Genomic DNA, 15,261 nt, shown 5'->3' with positions numbered 1-15,261 from the left:
GCAAAATTTTCCTCTGGGGAGCGTTACGATAGAAACTCTTGGACGATGGCGAGTCTACATAAACATTAAGAGTGAAATATGTAGGTTGTTTGTCAACCTTTGGATTAAAATGTCCTAATAGAGGTCCACTCATTAGTTTTATTTTTTAACTAAGCCTAAGTCTCCATTTTTCTGCGTTCAGGTAAAATGAAGCTCACTGAAAAGTACATACTTAATTGGTTAGTAAGTAATGGCTAGAAAACCATGACAGACCATAGAAGGTGATTATGTAAACATATGAACTGATGTCTGGATTGTGGTTAATGGAAATACCAGTACTCAGTTCTGAAGCCATATTTAAATCATATCCAAATGTTGTTGCAGCAATCAGTGCTGTGCCCCGATAAATCAGAACACAAACATGAACAGATACCAGTGGCAAATATACTCATGGGGTTAAGCAAATTAGGACTAATGTCTGTATTTATGGTTATGGGAGGGGCCCATTGTACTTTGTGATCCTGCCTGTGGTTGATGGTGTCCGAAACACACTGATCCAAAAACAAACACAAAAAAATTATTTGAACAGTGTGTGAGATTATATTGCACGATGTTGTAAAATCAGAGTACATCAAATGTCACTTAACTTACATAATTTTTGACTGACCAAAGCGTTTCCAGACGGCATTTACCTGTGATCATGTGACTGGGAGAGATTCATTTGCAAGGCATATTTGTCTGGGTGCGTCCTGAGAACTTTGCTTGATGATGTCTTTGAATGCAGGCACTCAGAGAGTTCAGGTGGTAGTTACAATCATGGTCTAAGACTAAGAAAAACGTTTAACAAGGAGACATTTTGCTGAGATTGGCAAAATGAATAAAAAAAGATATTTTTTGGATGCGCCGGAGGTGAAAGACTACCTCGTCAAAGGAGACAGGTTCACCAAATGGTCGGAGGTGAGTATAGGATTAATAACCTAGAGCAACTATACAATCATTACACTTAAATGTACCAGAGATAAATGTGAAATACCATTGCTTTCTGTATAATGTTAATATCAATACGTGGACTTTGTGTAATGTAGTGGAGTGTAGTAACTGAATTTTCAAATTTTGTGAAAGGATTCCACCAAGACGGGTCCGGTCACCATGAAGATGGATGCTAAAGGCTTTTACCTCTACTGGACCAACCAAAGCAAGGTGATTTTGCGAGAACAAACGGCTGGGTTCAAATGGATATGATTCTTAATGCAACCATTTGAATAATTACCAGTATCATGAAGGAAGTAGCATAATGTACAAAGGAGATCTTCCAATATTTCTAGTCTACATTCATTAACATCAACAACACTTTTTATTTCTAGGAGATAACATTCCTAGACGTGGCAACGATCAGAGACACCAGAGTTGGAAAATACGCCAAACTTCCAAAGGTATAGTATGTAGGATTAAATCATATGTAAGAATTAGAACAGGATTTAAAAATCTTTGTTTAGGCAAAATCTTTTCCTTTATTTGCAGGTAGAATGCATATTTGCAATGCAAAAATGCCAAGTACACCCCCTGCACACACTGCACAGACAAACAAATGAACACAGCCTACATCATCCTCTGAGCTGGGCTCTTGTGACTTCATTTTACTTGGTCAAGAGCTGTTCTGCTTGATATGTGGTCTCCAGCGAGGGACCACTGTTGCATCATTTGATCCCAATGGGGTACTTTACAAAGCACATGTTCCTCTCAAAGCCCAGAGGAATTACTGATGCTCTATGTCCACAAGGACTGAAAATATACAAACAAATTGTGACAATGTTAACATGCTATGTGTTATATAACATGCCACACATTGTAAACATAAACGTGTTTCCGTGATCTTTTCAAAATGTGCAACTATTGCCCTCAAACATATGTATAAAATGACCTGATTCATAAGGAATTATTAAGAGCATGCATTAGTAAGAAATATCAATTAGATAAGAATTTTCTATGTACTTCTGTGCCCTCAGCACCCCAAAGTACGCAATGTCTTCAACATGGATTTTCCGGACAGCAATCATCTGACCAAAACTCTGACCATAGTCTCAGGGATGGACACTGTCAATTTGACTTATCACAACTTCTTTGCCTCCAAAGAGAAAGTGGTGCAGGTAATAACCCCTTGGTGTTTTTTTTTTTAACTCTTCCTGCTCTGCCTCCAATCTATTACTCATGCCTCTGACACAGTGGTTCATGTCACTTCCTGTCATTAGTCGCTTTCTGTCCGCCTTTTAGTCTCTATTAGACTTGATGACAGCAGTATCCTGATTTAATAATCTCCCATGAAAACCCAATTGTGCTTTGTTCAAAACCAATAACCATTAACCTCAATTCACAGGGAGAAATATAATATTAATGCCCTCTGGTGGTGATTCTGTCCATCTCAGAAGTTCTTTTATTATGTTATTAGACTGATGAAAATCACTGTGCTTTTCCAGAACTGGGCAAATGACATACTTGCAATTGCCTACAATGCTGCAAGGAACAACTCATGCCGACAAGTCTTCTTGGATAAAGTGTAAGTGACAAGTTTTCTGAAGCATTCTTAACTTTTAATGCACTTTAATGTTTAATGTAACATTTGTTTCCATTTCAGATACGTACGTCTATCTCTTCAGACCAACAAGGATGGCAAGATCCCTGTGAAACAGTGAGCCAAAATCAAGGTAGTATGAACCACTGTACAATGCAAGATTGTCATATATGGTTCTCTGTTTGTAACAGTATCTACAAGATGTTCCCAGCTGATAAGAAAAGGGTGGATAGTGCCTTGGCAGCTGCACACCTCCCAAAAGGAAAGGTCAGACATTACAGTTATCTCTCTACAGTGAGACTATATGTAGAACACTACATAAATTTCATTCTTGAGGCTTTCTGAAGACATTGTTTATATGCTGCAGTACGACAGCATAAAGCCTGAGGCCTTTACTGAAACGGCCTTCAAGACATTTCTAACTCACCTTTGCCCGAGGCCTGACATCTTAGAGATCTTTACATCTTAGTAAGTCCTTCAATCGGAACCAAAATGTGATTAAGGCAAATACTGTTGTTACACACTATATGTCTTACAGCTCCAACAAACCCACGATGACCAAGGAGAACTTCACTAAGTTCCTCAATGAGAAACAAAGAGACTCTCGACTCAATGAGGAGCTGTTTCCTCGATTACGACAGGATCAGATCAAAGCCTTGATTGACAAATATGAACCTGTCTCCGGCAATGCAAACAGAGGTCCCATACTGCACAGCATTATGCATTTTGACAAACTGCAACACTCACTAACATCATTATGTCTTTTTTTGAAGGCCTGATCTCTCCAGAGGGTTTCTTGTTTTACCTGATGGGGCCCGAGACCTCCGTTGTCGTGCAGGACAGACTGGCCAAGTCCCATGACATGACTCAGCCCTTGCCGCACTACTTCATCAAGTCCTCCCACAACACATACCTGACAGGTTTGGGAGGGGGGATTTTTGAGTGCTTTCTGAATGTATTCTGACGGGGTTTTTCTTCCACACAGCGGGTCAGTTCTCAGGCCTATCCTCTCCTGAGATGTACCGACAGTGCCTTCTGTCCGGCTGCCGCTGTCTGGAGCTAGACTGTTGGAAAGGCAAGCCCCCAGATGAAGAGCCGATCATCACCCATGGCTTCACTATGACCACTGAGATCCTCTTCAAGGTTATTTTATTACAAGCGTTCATGCTAGGGCTGCAAGATTAATCGTAAATTGCAATGAGCAACAAAATACTGTCTTTATGTTACTTGAGAACCCTGAAATGCATGCGATTCTAATATTAGTTCAGCTCATATTTCAGTATGAAATCATGCAGCCCCATTTCATGCTGTTAATACTTGTTTTTGGTAGAACCAACATTTCCTATGACTAAACCGTGCACTGCGTCAAAGTGACAGCTTCTTGTAAACCTCAGTGTACTTACACTGACCGAAGCACAGCTTAGTATTACCACAATATCAATGAGTTTCATATTGTAGAGGGAAGGTTTAAAGCTACAAAATGACTCAAAGCCTAGACCTAGAGGCAGGCAGACCGCTCCTCCTTCATCTTCTTCTCACATTGTACTTCCATTTAAGGTCTGAGCAGTCTCCAGAGCCACCTCACTAAACTTACTGGCAGGACAACAAAGGATAGATACGGGAATCAGCTTTGTTGTTCAAACCATGTCTCTATATGTCACAAAATATAATTGAGATTTTGCCTTTGTTGTCTTCATTTAGATTAAATTCTTAATGTATGTGTTTTCTTATTGTAAAATGTCTAAGATATTTGGAAAACATGTGACATGTGATTTAAATGTTCATAATGACCGAAGAAAATAAATTAACTAACTAATTAACTAACTAACTGTTGTAGGGATGTATATTATGTATATATGCATATTAAAATGTAATGTGTCCTTGTGTTGTTTTCCAGGATGTGATTGAAGCTATAAATGAAAGTGCCTTCAAGACTTCTCAGTATCCCATCATTCTCTCATTTGAGAACCACGTCGACTCGTAAGAGGATATTAAAACATATTGAGCAACAATGTCATGCTTCATGAAAGGGCCTTGCACATATATTTAAGTGTCATTGAGAGTTGTTTATCTTTACTCAGAAATGTGTTGCCTCTTTTGTTACAGGGTCAAACAACAAGAAAAAATGGCCAACTACTGCAAAACCATATTTGGAGATGCCCTACTAACAGAGCCCCTGGACAAATACCCTGTCGGTGCACTGCAGCAAAACCCACAATAGTAGCCACAGTAGTCGACTGAGATGATTTTTTCACACCAGGCTTTTGTTGAACACTGCACTATATCATATCAAGTATTATTATTAGACAACTATGCAGACTATGCTAGGCTTGTAGTGTGTCATATCACTGAAAGATATGTCCCTCCTTGGCTTCTGAAGCCAACCCAAATAATTTATATCAACAGGCTGTCCACCTTACCTTCTCACAGCTGTGTTCGCGTCCAAGGGGAAGATGGGATGTTTGCTTTTCTAAGATTGCTCGCTCTGTCTCTGTCCCAAACAACATCCGTGAAGCAGCCAGGATTAGGCCATCCGAGAGAGAGCTTAAATTGTCATAGCACTACTAATGGCAGTACAGGGTTTTTAATACAACTTAATAGTTCAATGATCACCTAAGCAGCAATGTTTTATGCAAGACCATGTTTTACCATGTTCTATGTTTAGTGAAGAAATTAGAATATTATAGTATGAGATAAACTAAGAATAGATTCTACTGTTTTGGTTTTAACAACAATAATCTAGATTATTCTCTTCTACTGTATGTATTACAGCTCAAGCCAGGCCAACAGATCCCGAGTCCATCTGAGCTCCAGGGCAAGATTTTGATCAAGAATAAAAAGGGCAACGTTGCTAAACCCATCAACCAACCGGCCAAGAAACCTGCCACTGACCCCAACACTACTGCCCCGGACCCTGCCAACCCTGCCAACCCCACCGACCCTGCCAACCCTGCCAACCCCGCCGACCCCGCTGATCCTACCAACCCCGCAAACCCTGGACCAGCCCCGGAAAACCCAGGTCTCAACGACACCCGGCCAACAATCATTCTGCTAGAGAGTCAGACTGACAGATCTGTTTTTTATTTAGAGGAGGACGCAGAGGAGCAGGAGGAGACAGATGAGCAGGATGAGGAGAAAATGAAAACATCGGATGAGGTTCAATTTGACATAATAGTTTTAAAGCATGAGAGCAGAACTGAGCTGTCTTGTCATTTTCCTGCAGGGCACAGCTGGACAGGAAGTGACAGCATACGAAGCCATGTCTTCAATAGTCAATTACATCCAGCCAAACAAATTCATCTCCTTTGAAATAGCCAAAAGTGTGTTTACAGTTTGTGCGTAATAATATAATTGTAAAAATTGATTCTGATTTATTCAACGCATTCTATCTTTACAGGAAAAAATAAGAGTTACTCCATCTCATCTTTTGTGGAGACCAGAGGGGAGGCGATGATTTCCAAAAGTGCAGTTGAATTTGTCGAGTATCCTTTGAGATGTGCTTCCAAATATAGCAGCTGGTTCATGATGAAAAACATCAACAATGGCTCTGAATTTTCTTGAACTGCGTTGCCTAGATATAACAAGAGACAAATGAGTCGAATCTACCCCAAGGGAACACGAATGGACTCATCTAATTACAGTCCTCAGCCTTTCTGGACCGTAGGCTGCCAGATGGTGGCGCTCAACTACCAAACAATGGGTAGAGAAAACTAAGTCTTATGAAAGCAGATCAAATATGCTTAAAATAGAATGAACCTAAAAGCTTCTAAATAGCACAGCAAATATGTTAGCCTTAAAACAATACAGAACAGTCCCGAAAGTGTTCTCATACATTTTATTTATTCAAAGGTGAGTTGCTGTTAGTCGCCACAGTGGGGCAGTGTTGCATCATCACTAGGAGCAGCAGGCCTGGGATGTGCTTTACATCCTAAATACTCCCTGCCTGTTATGCTAGGGATATTTAATGGCATGTCTATTTTCAGATTTCCCCATGCAGCTCAACATGGCTCTGTTTGAGTACAATGGCAGGACGGGATACCTCCTTAAACATGATGTGATGAGGCGCAGTGACAAGAAGTTTGACCCTTTTTGTGACAGGATTGACACAGTTATAGCCAGCACACTGACAATCAAGGCATGTTCAACATTTGGGATTCTACAAATATAACATCATGCCAAATTATATATATCTTTTTGGTTTTGATTTAACAAGAAAAAACTCAATCTCCAGTGTATTGTGTGTGCGTGTGTATGTGCTTCTTGGTTGTCCACAACAGCTTAAGCCCCCTGCTGAGACTAATACTTGCTTCCTGGTATTTCTCTATGATTGAAAAACTGTTCTATTTTTGTCCTTCAAGTATCGTTCAGCCCCACTTTGTTGACCATTCCACATTAGTATCTTCTATGCAGTAAACATAATTTCTGTTTTCCCTATAGATCTACTCTGGGCAGTTTCTATCAGACAAAAGTGTAAAAACTGGAGTTGAGGTGGAGGTCATCGGGCTACCCAATGACCCCAAGAAAAAATATCGCACTAAATGGTGCACCACAGCCAATGCCATAAACCCCGTGTGGAATGAGGAGCCTTTTGTTTTTGAAAAGGTGTGTCCAGGAAAAACATGAATATTAAAATGGCAGCAGCTCTAACATGATTACTTATTGTTCTCAACAGATCTTGCTCCCAGAACTGGCGTCTCTGAGAATTGTGGTTCATGAGGAGAATGGAAAATTCTTGGGACACAGAATAATTCCTCTTGATGCTATTCAATCAGGTTAGTAGGGCTCGTTATACCACAATACGGTTTGCCGTGACACACGTATCGTGCAGTAATCCCCATATCACAATATTCTTAACAATCAAACATCTTCATGAGACTGCAGAGCTACACTGCTTTTACAGTCAATAATAAAGACAGGAGAGGGCAGAACTGTGCACTTAGACTGCCAAATATGGCACAATTTATATATTTCTAAGGAAACTTCTGCTTTCTTTTTCTGTTCATTCTGGGTTAAGTGTTGCATTTCCTTATTGATTATTTACTGTATCTCAATACAAATCGTAAGTGTATCGTCCCAGCCCAACAGGTAAGTATAGCCTTGAAGCACATTCAATTTACAAATTTAAACAGTCATTGCAGGACATGTGTGGACTTGTCGAGCATCAGGTGAGTCTCTAATCTCTGAATCTTCTGTCCCTTGCAGGCTTCCATCACATCTGCCTGCGCAGTGAAAGCAACATGCCTCTCACACTGCCTGCTCTCTTTGTGTACATTGAGGTCAAGGACTACATCCCTGCTGCTTTCGCAGGTTCATCATTAATCCATCATTTTATAAATCACTACATGGGTCCAGCAAGTTCTGCTTTAGACAGCATGACATGTATATTTAGCTACACACAGCTATTTGTATAATATTCAAATATCTCTTTGGCCCTGTCCTAGACTTCACAGACGCCTTGTTTAACCCCACAAAAGGCACAGAGAAAACTACAAAGGCACCAAAGGAGGTAAAAAAAAAAGTATTTTCAAATGATCATTTGTTTCCTTAATGACACACTTTAGCTTCCAGGAACATTAACAAGTTACTGTCCTTTTTATGTCATCACAGTCATCTGCTGACTACGTCTCTCCTTATGAGCTGCCTCTCGCGGCCGCTGTGCCCACTTCCAGTGCTAAGGCGATCGAGGCCCCTCCAGCAGGTAGCAGCTTTGGTAGAACTATTTTTATTAGGTATCGTACTTACAACCGAGAAATTAGTATTGGTGTTTTAGTTAAAAGAGGCACAGGAAAAAACTCAAATTTATCATGTAGAGTTTGAAGACTTGGAAACACCAACACAAGTATTCATTGTAATTAAATGTGGTTATTATGCCACACACAAGAAAGATTCCACTTTCCAGAATTATCATCATCATCATCATCATCATCATCATCATCATCATCATCATCATCATCATCATCATCATCATCATCATCATATCTTCTCTTAATGTGCACTGGTTAATTTATTTTTTGCATTTAACTACTGCTGTATAGCACTTTAAAATATATATATTTTTTAAGAATAGTATATTGTACATGACTTTGTACAACTGCTTGCCTGCTCAATACAAGAGCAGGGCAAAAGAGCCTCGTGTGGCTCTGAAAGTTGCAGATGCTTGATTTGAAATATAACATTTGCATGGTAAATATTGACAACAGATTTTATGTTTCTACGTTAGAAAAAACAGAAGAGACACCACCAGCTCCAGAACCAACTGCAGAAGAGGGTAAGAAAGACGAAACAGATCCTCCTCTTCCAGAGGATGAGAAGTCCACTCCAGAAGAACCTGCAAAGGAAGAGACTCCTGCCCCAGAACCTGAACCTCCCACAGAGGAAACAACTGATGCTGCAAAGGAAGAACATGCACCAGAGGAGGTTGTAGAAACATCTGCAGCAGAGGCAGTAGAGCAACCTGAATCTGCACCAGAGGAGAAACCTGAGGCTGAGCAAAAAGAGGAGGCTCCAGAAGAACCAAAAAAAGAGGTCCCAGAAGATAAATCTGATGAAGCAAAACCCGCTGAAGAGGCCCAAGAGCCTGCAGCGGAAGTCGTGAGTGCTCCTGTCGCAATTAATGGTACATCTAAAGAAAGTGCCCCCAGCACCGGAGGTAAAGCACTGTTCACACTGACCAAGTATTTTTCTTTGTTGTGTCTGTACATATTGTCCAAGTGAACCACAACAAAGACATGCTCTCTTTTGTTTTGCTGCTGCAGAGGTTGTGACTGTGACTACCGAAGAACTGACACAACACAAGAATTATCTGAAGGTTGTCAAGCGCCAGGACAAAGAACTGAAAGAAACCGAGAAGAAGTTTCAGAAAAAGGGAGAGGATCTGATTCAAAAATACTCCGACACCTTCAAGGGCATCAAGAAAAAGGCTTCTCTCAAGAAAAAGGAGTGAGTGTTTACTTATTAGCTTCACTACCTAAACAAAGATTTAGCTATAAGAAATATGGAATAAGGAAGAACCAGCCAATTCTACAAAATAATGTGTCCACAAATTAAGTCCCAGGTTTAATTCCCTTACCACAAAAAAACTTGTAACTTTATATATACAAACTGAGTTAACTTTGTCCAGAATATTGTTCATGAAAATAGCAAAGGTCTTGATGTTGCAATCTTAACACTAACAGCTGACCATAAGTTTTGTTTTTGATCTCAGTGGAGGAGCAGCTGGAGACTCCAGTGGGGCGACTGAGCGCGTGCAGGAGCAGAAGGAGAAGATGAACAGTGATCTGCAGAGTTTGTGGACCAGTCAGTACGAACAGATCAAAAAGAAGAAAGAGCAGTTTGCGACAGAGGTTTGGAGCAAGGACACATTAAAGATGCACCTAACATTCTGTGACAGCCTTAATACAATCATTTAGAATCCAATATTAAAGGGATGTTTCATGATTTTTGACAGGGGGCCTCATTTCCTAGTTATCCAGAGTGTTGTTGATTTCTGGAGATATATATATGTTTTAATTCATGTAGTCCTTAATTCATGTCCATGGTAACTAGTAGCCTGCATTAAAAACCTCTTAAAAATCATGGGGTAGGCCTCTAAAAGTTGCCATATCTGATTTGTAGAAAGCTCCACATGTAGTAATGCCGGCCGCAGGTAAACAAACTACTGTAGATCCGGTAACGTAGCAGATCACTCCGCCGCTGCGTAGCTTACAACCAAATGCAAAATGGTTATATTCTAAAAATGATTCAGTCAGCGCAGACATTTATATTGGTAGTCTGGTGTTATAAGTGATTTGCCTCAGGTTCACTGTGCTTGGGTCAGACTGTATTTAATGCTGGCAACTAGTTACCATAGACATGCACTAGCCTAGCACTAGCCTAGGACCACTAAACTCTTCAATCTCCAGAAATCAACAAAACTATTGATAACTAGGGAAAAAAATAGTATAGTATATTCAAAATATTTATCAAATGCCACTTAGATTTTTACCATTTAATACTGGTTCTAGGACGTTTGCAAATGTGACAATGTTTAGCGTGTGCCTCCTATTCAGTTTTTTAATCTAAATAATCTAAATTCACATAACTCATGACAGAACAACTGAACTAATCGTTAATGTTAGCCTTTACCTTCAGTGCTTATCCTAATTTGTATTTTCTATTTTCACTGTGACAGAGATTGGCCAAACTGATGGACATGGCAACAGAAAAACACACAAGTGAACTGAAGGCCCTGGAGAGGTGCAAACTCACCCATGACACACACGGCAACACACTGGGACACGCTGGGTACAAACAATCCCCGATGAGCTGCGCCTATCTCCGCTCTAATGTTGGTGAACGTGTGATGTGTGAGGTGACATTTAAGACAGAGAAATACCTCAGATGATGAAAGCGTCGACTCAGGCTCCAGGGCCACTGTGTGTAGCCCCACGTCTGAGCGTGGTGATGGTTATCTCGGGACAGGCTTTATCACGCAGGTGTTTGTGCAGCTGCCTGCAAGAGAAAGGGCAGGAGCAGCCGTCAAGTCCACTCACAATCATCATTGTTACAATTAAAACAAGAATATATCTGTGTTTAAATAGTATAGCATGTACTATTTAATCACAGTGAACAGCACCGTTAACAAAGTACATACTAAGGATTAGACTAACTCACTCTCAGGATAGGTCAAATGCATTGGACAAATTTATCTAAAGGCGACAATTAAGTACACCTTAAGCTAACCTTATCTGTCTTCTGCAGTGAAGCCAAAGAGAAGAAGAAAGCGCTGGGCAAAGGATCAGCAAAGTAAGTAACAAACTGATAAAATGATTTGATGTGTGTGTTTTCTTCCTGAAAATGATATCCATAACCATTAAGTTTAACAAATGTAAATGATTTCTTAGGCTGAAAAGGTCAATGAGCACAGACGCTCTGGATGACAACGGTCCACCTGAAGTGAGTTTATATTTTGACTTGACAGAACACAGATGCAGCTTACTCGTTGTTACAGCCGACACTCACTCATCCATTGCTCTCTGTAGCTATGGTTACAAAGAGTTTTAAGTCTGACAAAACAGCGCAGAGAAAAAAAAAGCACCTGAGGCATGCAACAGTACATGCCTTTTTATACAGGCTACACTGCTCTTTACACCGCTAGTCCTTCATCATAAACACCCTTTACCCGGTGAGCAGGAGTGCGGCTGGCCCTGACCATAGCCCGGGTTTGCTCATTACTCAGAGGCTGTTTACAGAGTGCAGGCTGATCCATGTGAGGATGACTCATGGATCTAAAGGCTGATCAACATTCAGGCCTCTTGCATCGGGGGTAAAGACCCAGTCGTTTCACCCTAAGCCCCTGCCATCGACTTTGACTCCCCGCTCGCATTAGGGTCACATTGCAGCTCATTTTGATCCACTTAATCAGCCCTAGCCCGCTAATTCTCGCCAGTATTTATAACACAATCACTTGCATAATCAGCACAGCCGCAGTATTGAATGGTCCTCTGCACTGACGGCTGTGTAACCGAACTGGACAAGCCCAACCTGTTGGCTCTTAACTGTCATCGATTGCCTTGCTTCAGTTGCATCTCTTGGGTGCTTTCCTCTCCAGATATGCGCACATTTCCTCATGGGGGAAGAAACATAAGCGTGTAAACCACTTATCGACATGCAAACAGCCTTTATCTCACACTTGATACTCCTGGCACATGCTCCAAGTTCCTAAACCTGAACCGCTAATCGATTGTGTTGTGTCTAAAACACTGTCAAAGGTCCCAGACATCAATCCCCAGCAAGAGGCACTGATGAAGAAGCAAGAGGCTACTCTGGAGGAGATTAAAGCTCTGACAAATCAGGTACGCACATCCTTTTTCATCATAAAATGCCGGTGTAAAACTATGAGTAATAACTATCGCAGCCATCCCGTCAAAGGGAGTAATAATTAGAAAACATGAACGCCCGTCATATGCACTTAAAATAACATCCAAATGCAGACGCTGTAAAATTGTGGACAACATCATCTTCAAAAAGACAAAACTGTGCCAGAATGTTTCCTATTTGTCACTGTGGCCATCTGTCAGCGGGTTCACCCTACAGTGCTGCCTGCAGTGGCACACACACACCCACACACAGTCTAGGCCCGAATAAGTGAACTGAGAAGGCACAGCTCCCGCAATAAAATGTCAAAGGAACGTTTTTGTAAGAATATCTCGCTTTCAATGACTTTGGCACTTGAAGAATACGAGGTGTTAAATAGTAGAAATACTGACGTGTGAATGCCAGATGGATGGTGGAAATAACAGGAAAAGCTTTGAAATTGAGGAAACTAGAAAACAGAGGAGATGCTACTACAACAACCCACGGTGCCAGTCCAAAGAAATTGGCCAAACAAAAGGTCTAGGGCGGCTCTCTCTGCTTTCCCATTTTGCTTATATAATAAAGTCATTCAGAAAAGATTGTCATAGTACAATAAGTCCTCAGTGGGACTGTTTCAACACACTACAGTATATCTTATGATGGACCTTTGACCTTTGTCCACAGCTCAATCAAGAAGCCCTCAAGGAGCAGCAGCAGAAGATGCGTTCAGTGTCCGCAGATGTGGCTGAGGCTGTTAATGTGTGTGTGGGGGCGCACTTCCCAGAGCTCGTGGACCAAAATGCCAAGAAAGTGGATGGAGTGGGCGTCTATGGAGATGTTTTTCTTGGTTAGTCTGTTGCCTCGTCTCAACATTTTACTGTTGTTCTTTTACTCTCTTCTATGCTCTTATGTAACCCACAAGATGAGCAGAAATCCATTGTCCTATTTGATCATTGTATTCACAGTAGATTTTTTTTTTCTTCCTATTATTTTTCTTAGACTGCCAGAATACTACTTATTTGTGGACAAGTTCCCTAATGCAAATGCACTCTAGATCAGTTTAGTTTAGTCCTGATTTGATCCTGATTTAGGCCTGATGGCACTTGGAAGATCAAACATTTTATGAGCTGCTGCTTGGTGTGACAGGTTTGAGAGCCACTGGTCTAGATTACTTTTTATTGTGTTTATTGTATTACAATTAATATTGCTAGGTTTGTGTGGCATGTTACTGAAAACCTCTTCTTAAATTTGAAAGGCACTCATCAATTCCAAACAACCCCCTGAATTTTAATTATTTGTGTGCTTTTAATGATGTTTCCAGTAGCAAACATACTTTAAAGCTTATTATAGGTTGAAACAAGCAAGAAACCACTTATTCATTGTGCCTTAGTAATAATAGATGTCAGACTAATAAACTTTGTTGAATGGTTTGTTCTTTGAGATTGCAGCACTATTTACATCACAGTCACCGTGTCCTGAAAACTGGAACTCCATGTTCATTATGATTTGAGAATGAGTAGCCATTGTGCCCAGTGCAGTGCATCAGACTTCTGCTCTTAGTTATCTGGCACATTATGACATGAGTGATTCATAAAATCATCGAATTGCCCTGAAACTACATTCAGGACGCTCCATGAATCAAGAGCTCTTCCCAAATGTTACAAAAGCAAAACATGTGTAAAAAAAAAAAAGATCTAGCAGCCTGTGCCTGAGAGTATTGCCTCCTCGAGCACAACACAGCTGACCTGCAAGCTGCAAGCGTGAGAGCAGTCACCGCTGAATCATTGGCTCATTGCATGATAGAAACTGACATGAAGACTCATGGACCAGCTGGAGAGGGATGGCCTGCTGGATTCCTAAACCACCTGGCAACACTTACAACACTAGCTGACACCGTGAGCTGGAAGAAATGTGTTTATGAAGAAATCATCAAACAATATAAAGAAATATAAAAATATTGAGATTATTATTATTATTATTTTAAATAGATATACATCTTGTAGGCTAGAATGCAACACTTATAAATCTCAATGCAATTTACTTTTATAAATTCACAATTTACTTTATACTGGCATGTGCATCTGCAGTAATATTCTGCTTTGCTTCCAGTCTAAAAGACAAGTGTCCTGCTCCTCAGTCTGAAGTGGAAAGCCTAGATGAATATTAAGCACCCACACCACCCACATATACACCACCTGCTCAGCCTGCACACTCACCACATCCATGGTTCTGAGAATCTGTGTAAACTAAAGCATGTTGTAAACCTGGGTACCGTTAAATTTTGTTTGATACCAATACTAAAATATTTCTGGAAAAGTGTGCACAGTAGTCAAACCAAAAAGCGGCTATTTTGAAGATTTTAGTTTTAGTAAAACATAATTCCATATGTGTTTGTTCATAAATGGATGCCTTCAGGCAGAATCTACAATGTTGAATTAAATCTTGAATTAAAAGAATTAATTAAAAGAAAAACCTTCTTATTAACCTTCTGTTAAACTGTTGAGATTACAATGACATAACACAGTGGCCTATTGAGTATTCTGGTGGGCAGTGTTTCAGCTCTTGCACAGTTCTAGTACAAAACGTGTCTGAGAGCCACCTCTGTGATGCAAATCTACTTGCAGTATATGTACACAACTCTTGTGCTTAGTCTTAAATGTATTACATTGACAATGGGGCTCATTAGCAGCAGACACCTCTTAGCTGCCAATTAGTTATGAAACAAAGTGCTTTATCAGCCTGTTTGATGATTTGCAGCCTGTTGCCTGGCGATATCGCCATTCAGCCTGTACCTCTGAGGGGTGAGAGCATCTGCCTCAGTGTGTTAACTGATTGGAACATAAATGCTACATATATTACCATTTGAAGCCAATGTTGCT

The 15,261-nt window shown here is 40.5% G+C and overlaps 1 protein-coding gene across 1 annotated transcript; it reads left to right on the top strand.

The window, feature by feature from the left end:
* Positions 1 to 852: 852 nt before the first annotated feature.
* Positions 853 to 13,234, top strand: plcb2 (phospholipase C, beta 2; the record flags this gene model as incomplete). The annotated part of the gene is made up of 31 exons (XM_079574268.1): positions 853 to 936; positions 1,102 to 1,179; positions 1,344 to 1,412; positions 1,986 to 2,126; positions 2,454 to 2,533; positions 2,612 to 2,665; positions 2,740 to 2,815; positions 2,916 to 3,016; positions 3,087 to 3,247; positions 3,322 to 3,468; positions 3,534 to 3,691; positions 4,446 to 4,528; positions 4,655 to 4,739; positions 5,321 to 5,704; positions 5,772 to 5,868; positions 5,946 to 6,030; positions 6,124 to 6,248; positions 6,532 to 6,683; positions 6,986 to 7,150; positions 7,221 to 7,320; positions 7,751 to 7,855; positions 7,990 to 8,054; positions 8,156 to 8,246; positions 8,769 to 9,197; positions 9,304 to 9,487; positions 9,753 to 9,891; positions 10,719 to 10,783; positions 11,288 to 11,332; positions 11,431 to 11,482; positions 12,298 to 12,381; positions 13,067 to 13,234. 31 exons carry the CDS (start codon positions 853 to 855, stop codon positions 13,232 to 13,234), a joined length of 3,852 nt encoding a protein of 1,283 aa, XP_079430394.1.
* Between the last annotated feature and the right edge of the window lie 2,027 nt (positions 13,235 to 15,261).

This window comes from Gobius niger (assembly GCF_951799975.1).
Source record: "Gobius niger genome assembly, chromosome: 16".
In the NCBI taxonomy this organism is placed as follows: Eukaryota; Metazoa; Chordata; class Actinopteri; order Gobiiformes; family Gobiidae; genus Gobius; species Gobius niger.
Note: the sequence above shows the minus strand (reverse complement) of the source record. Positions and strands in the feature narration are given on the sequence as shown.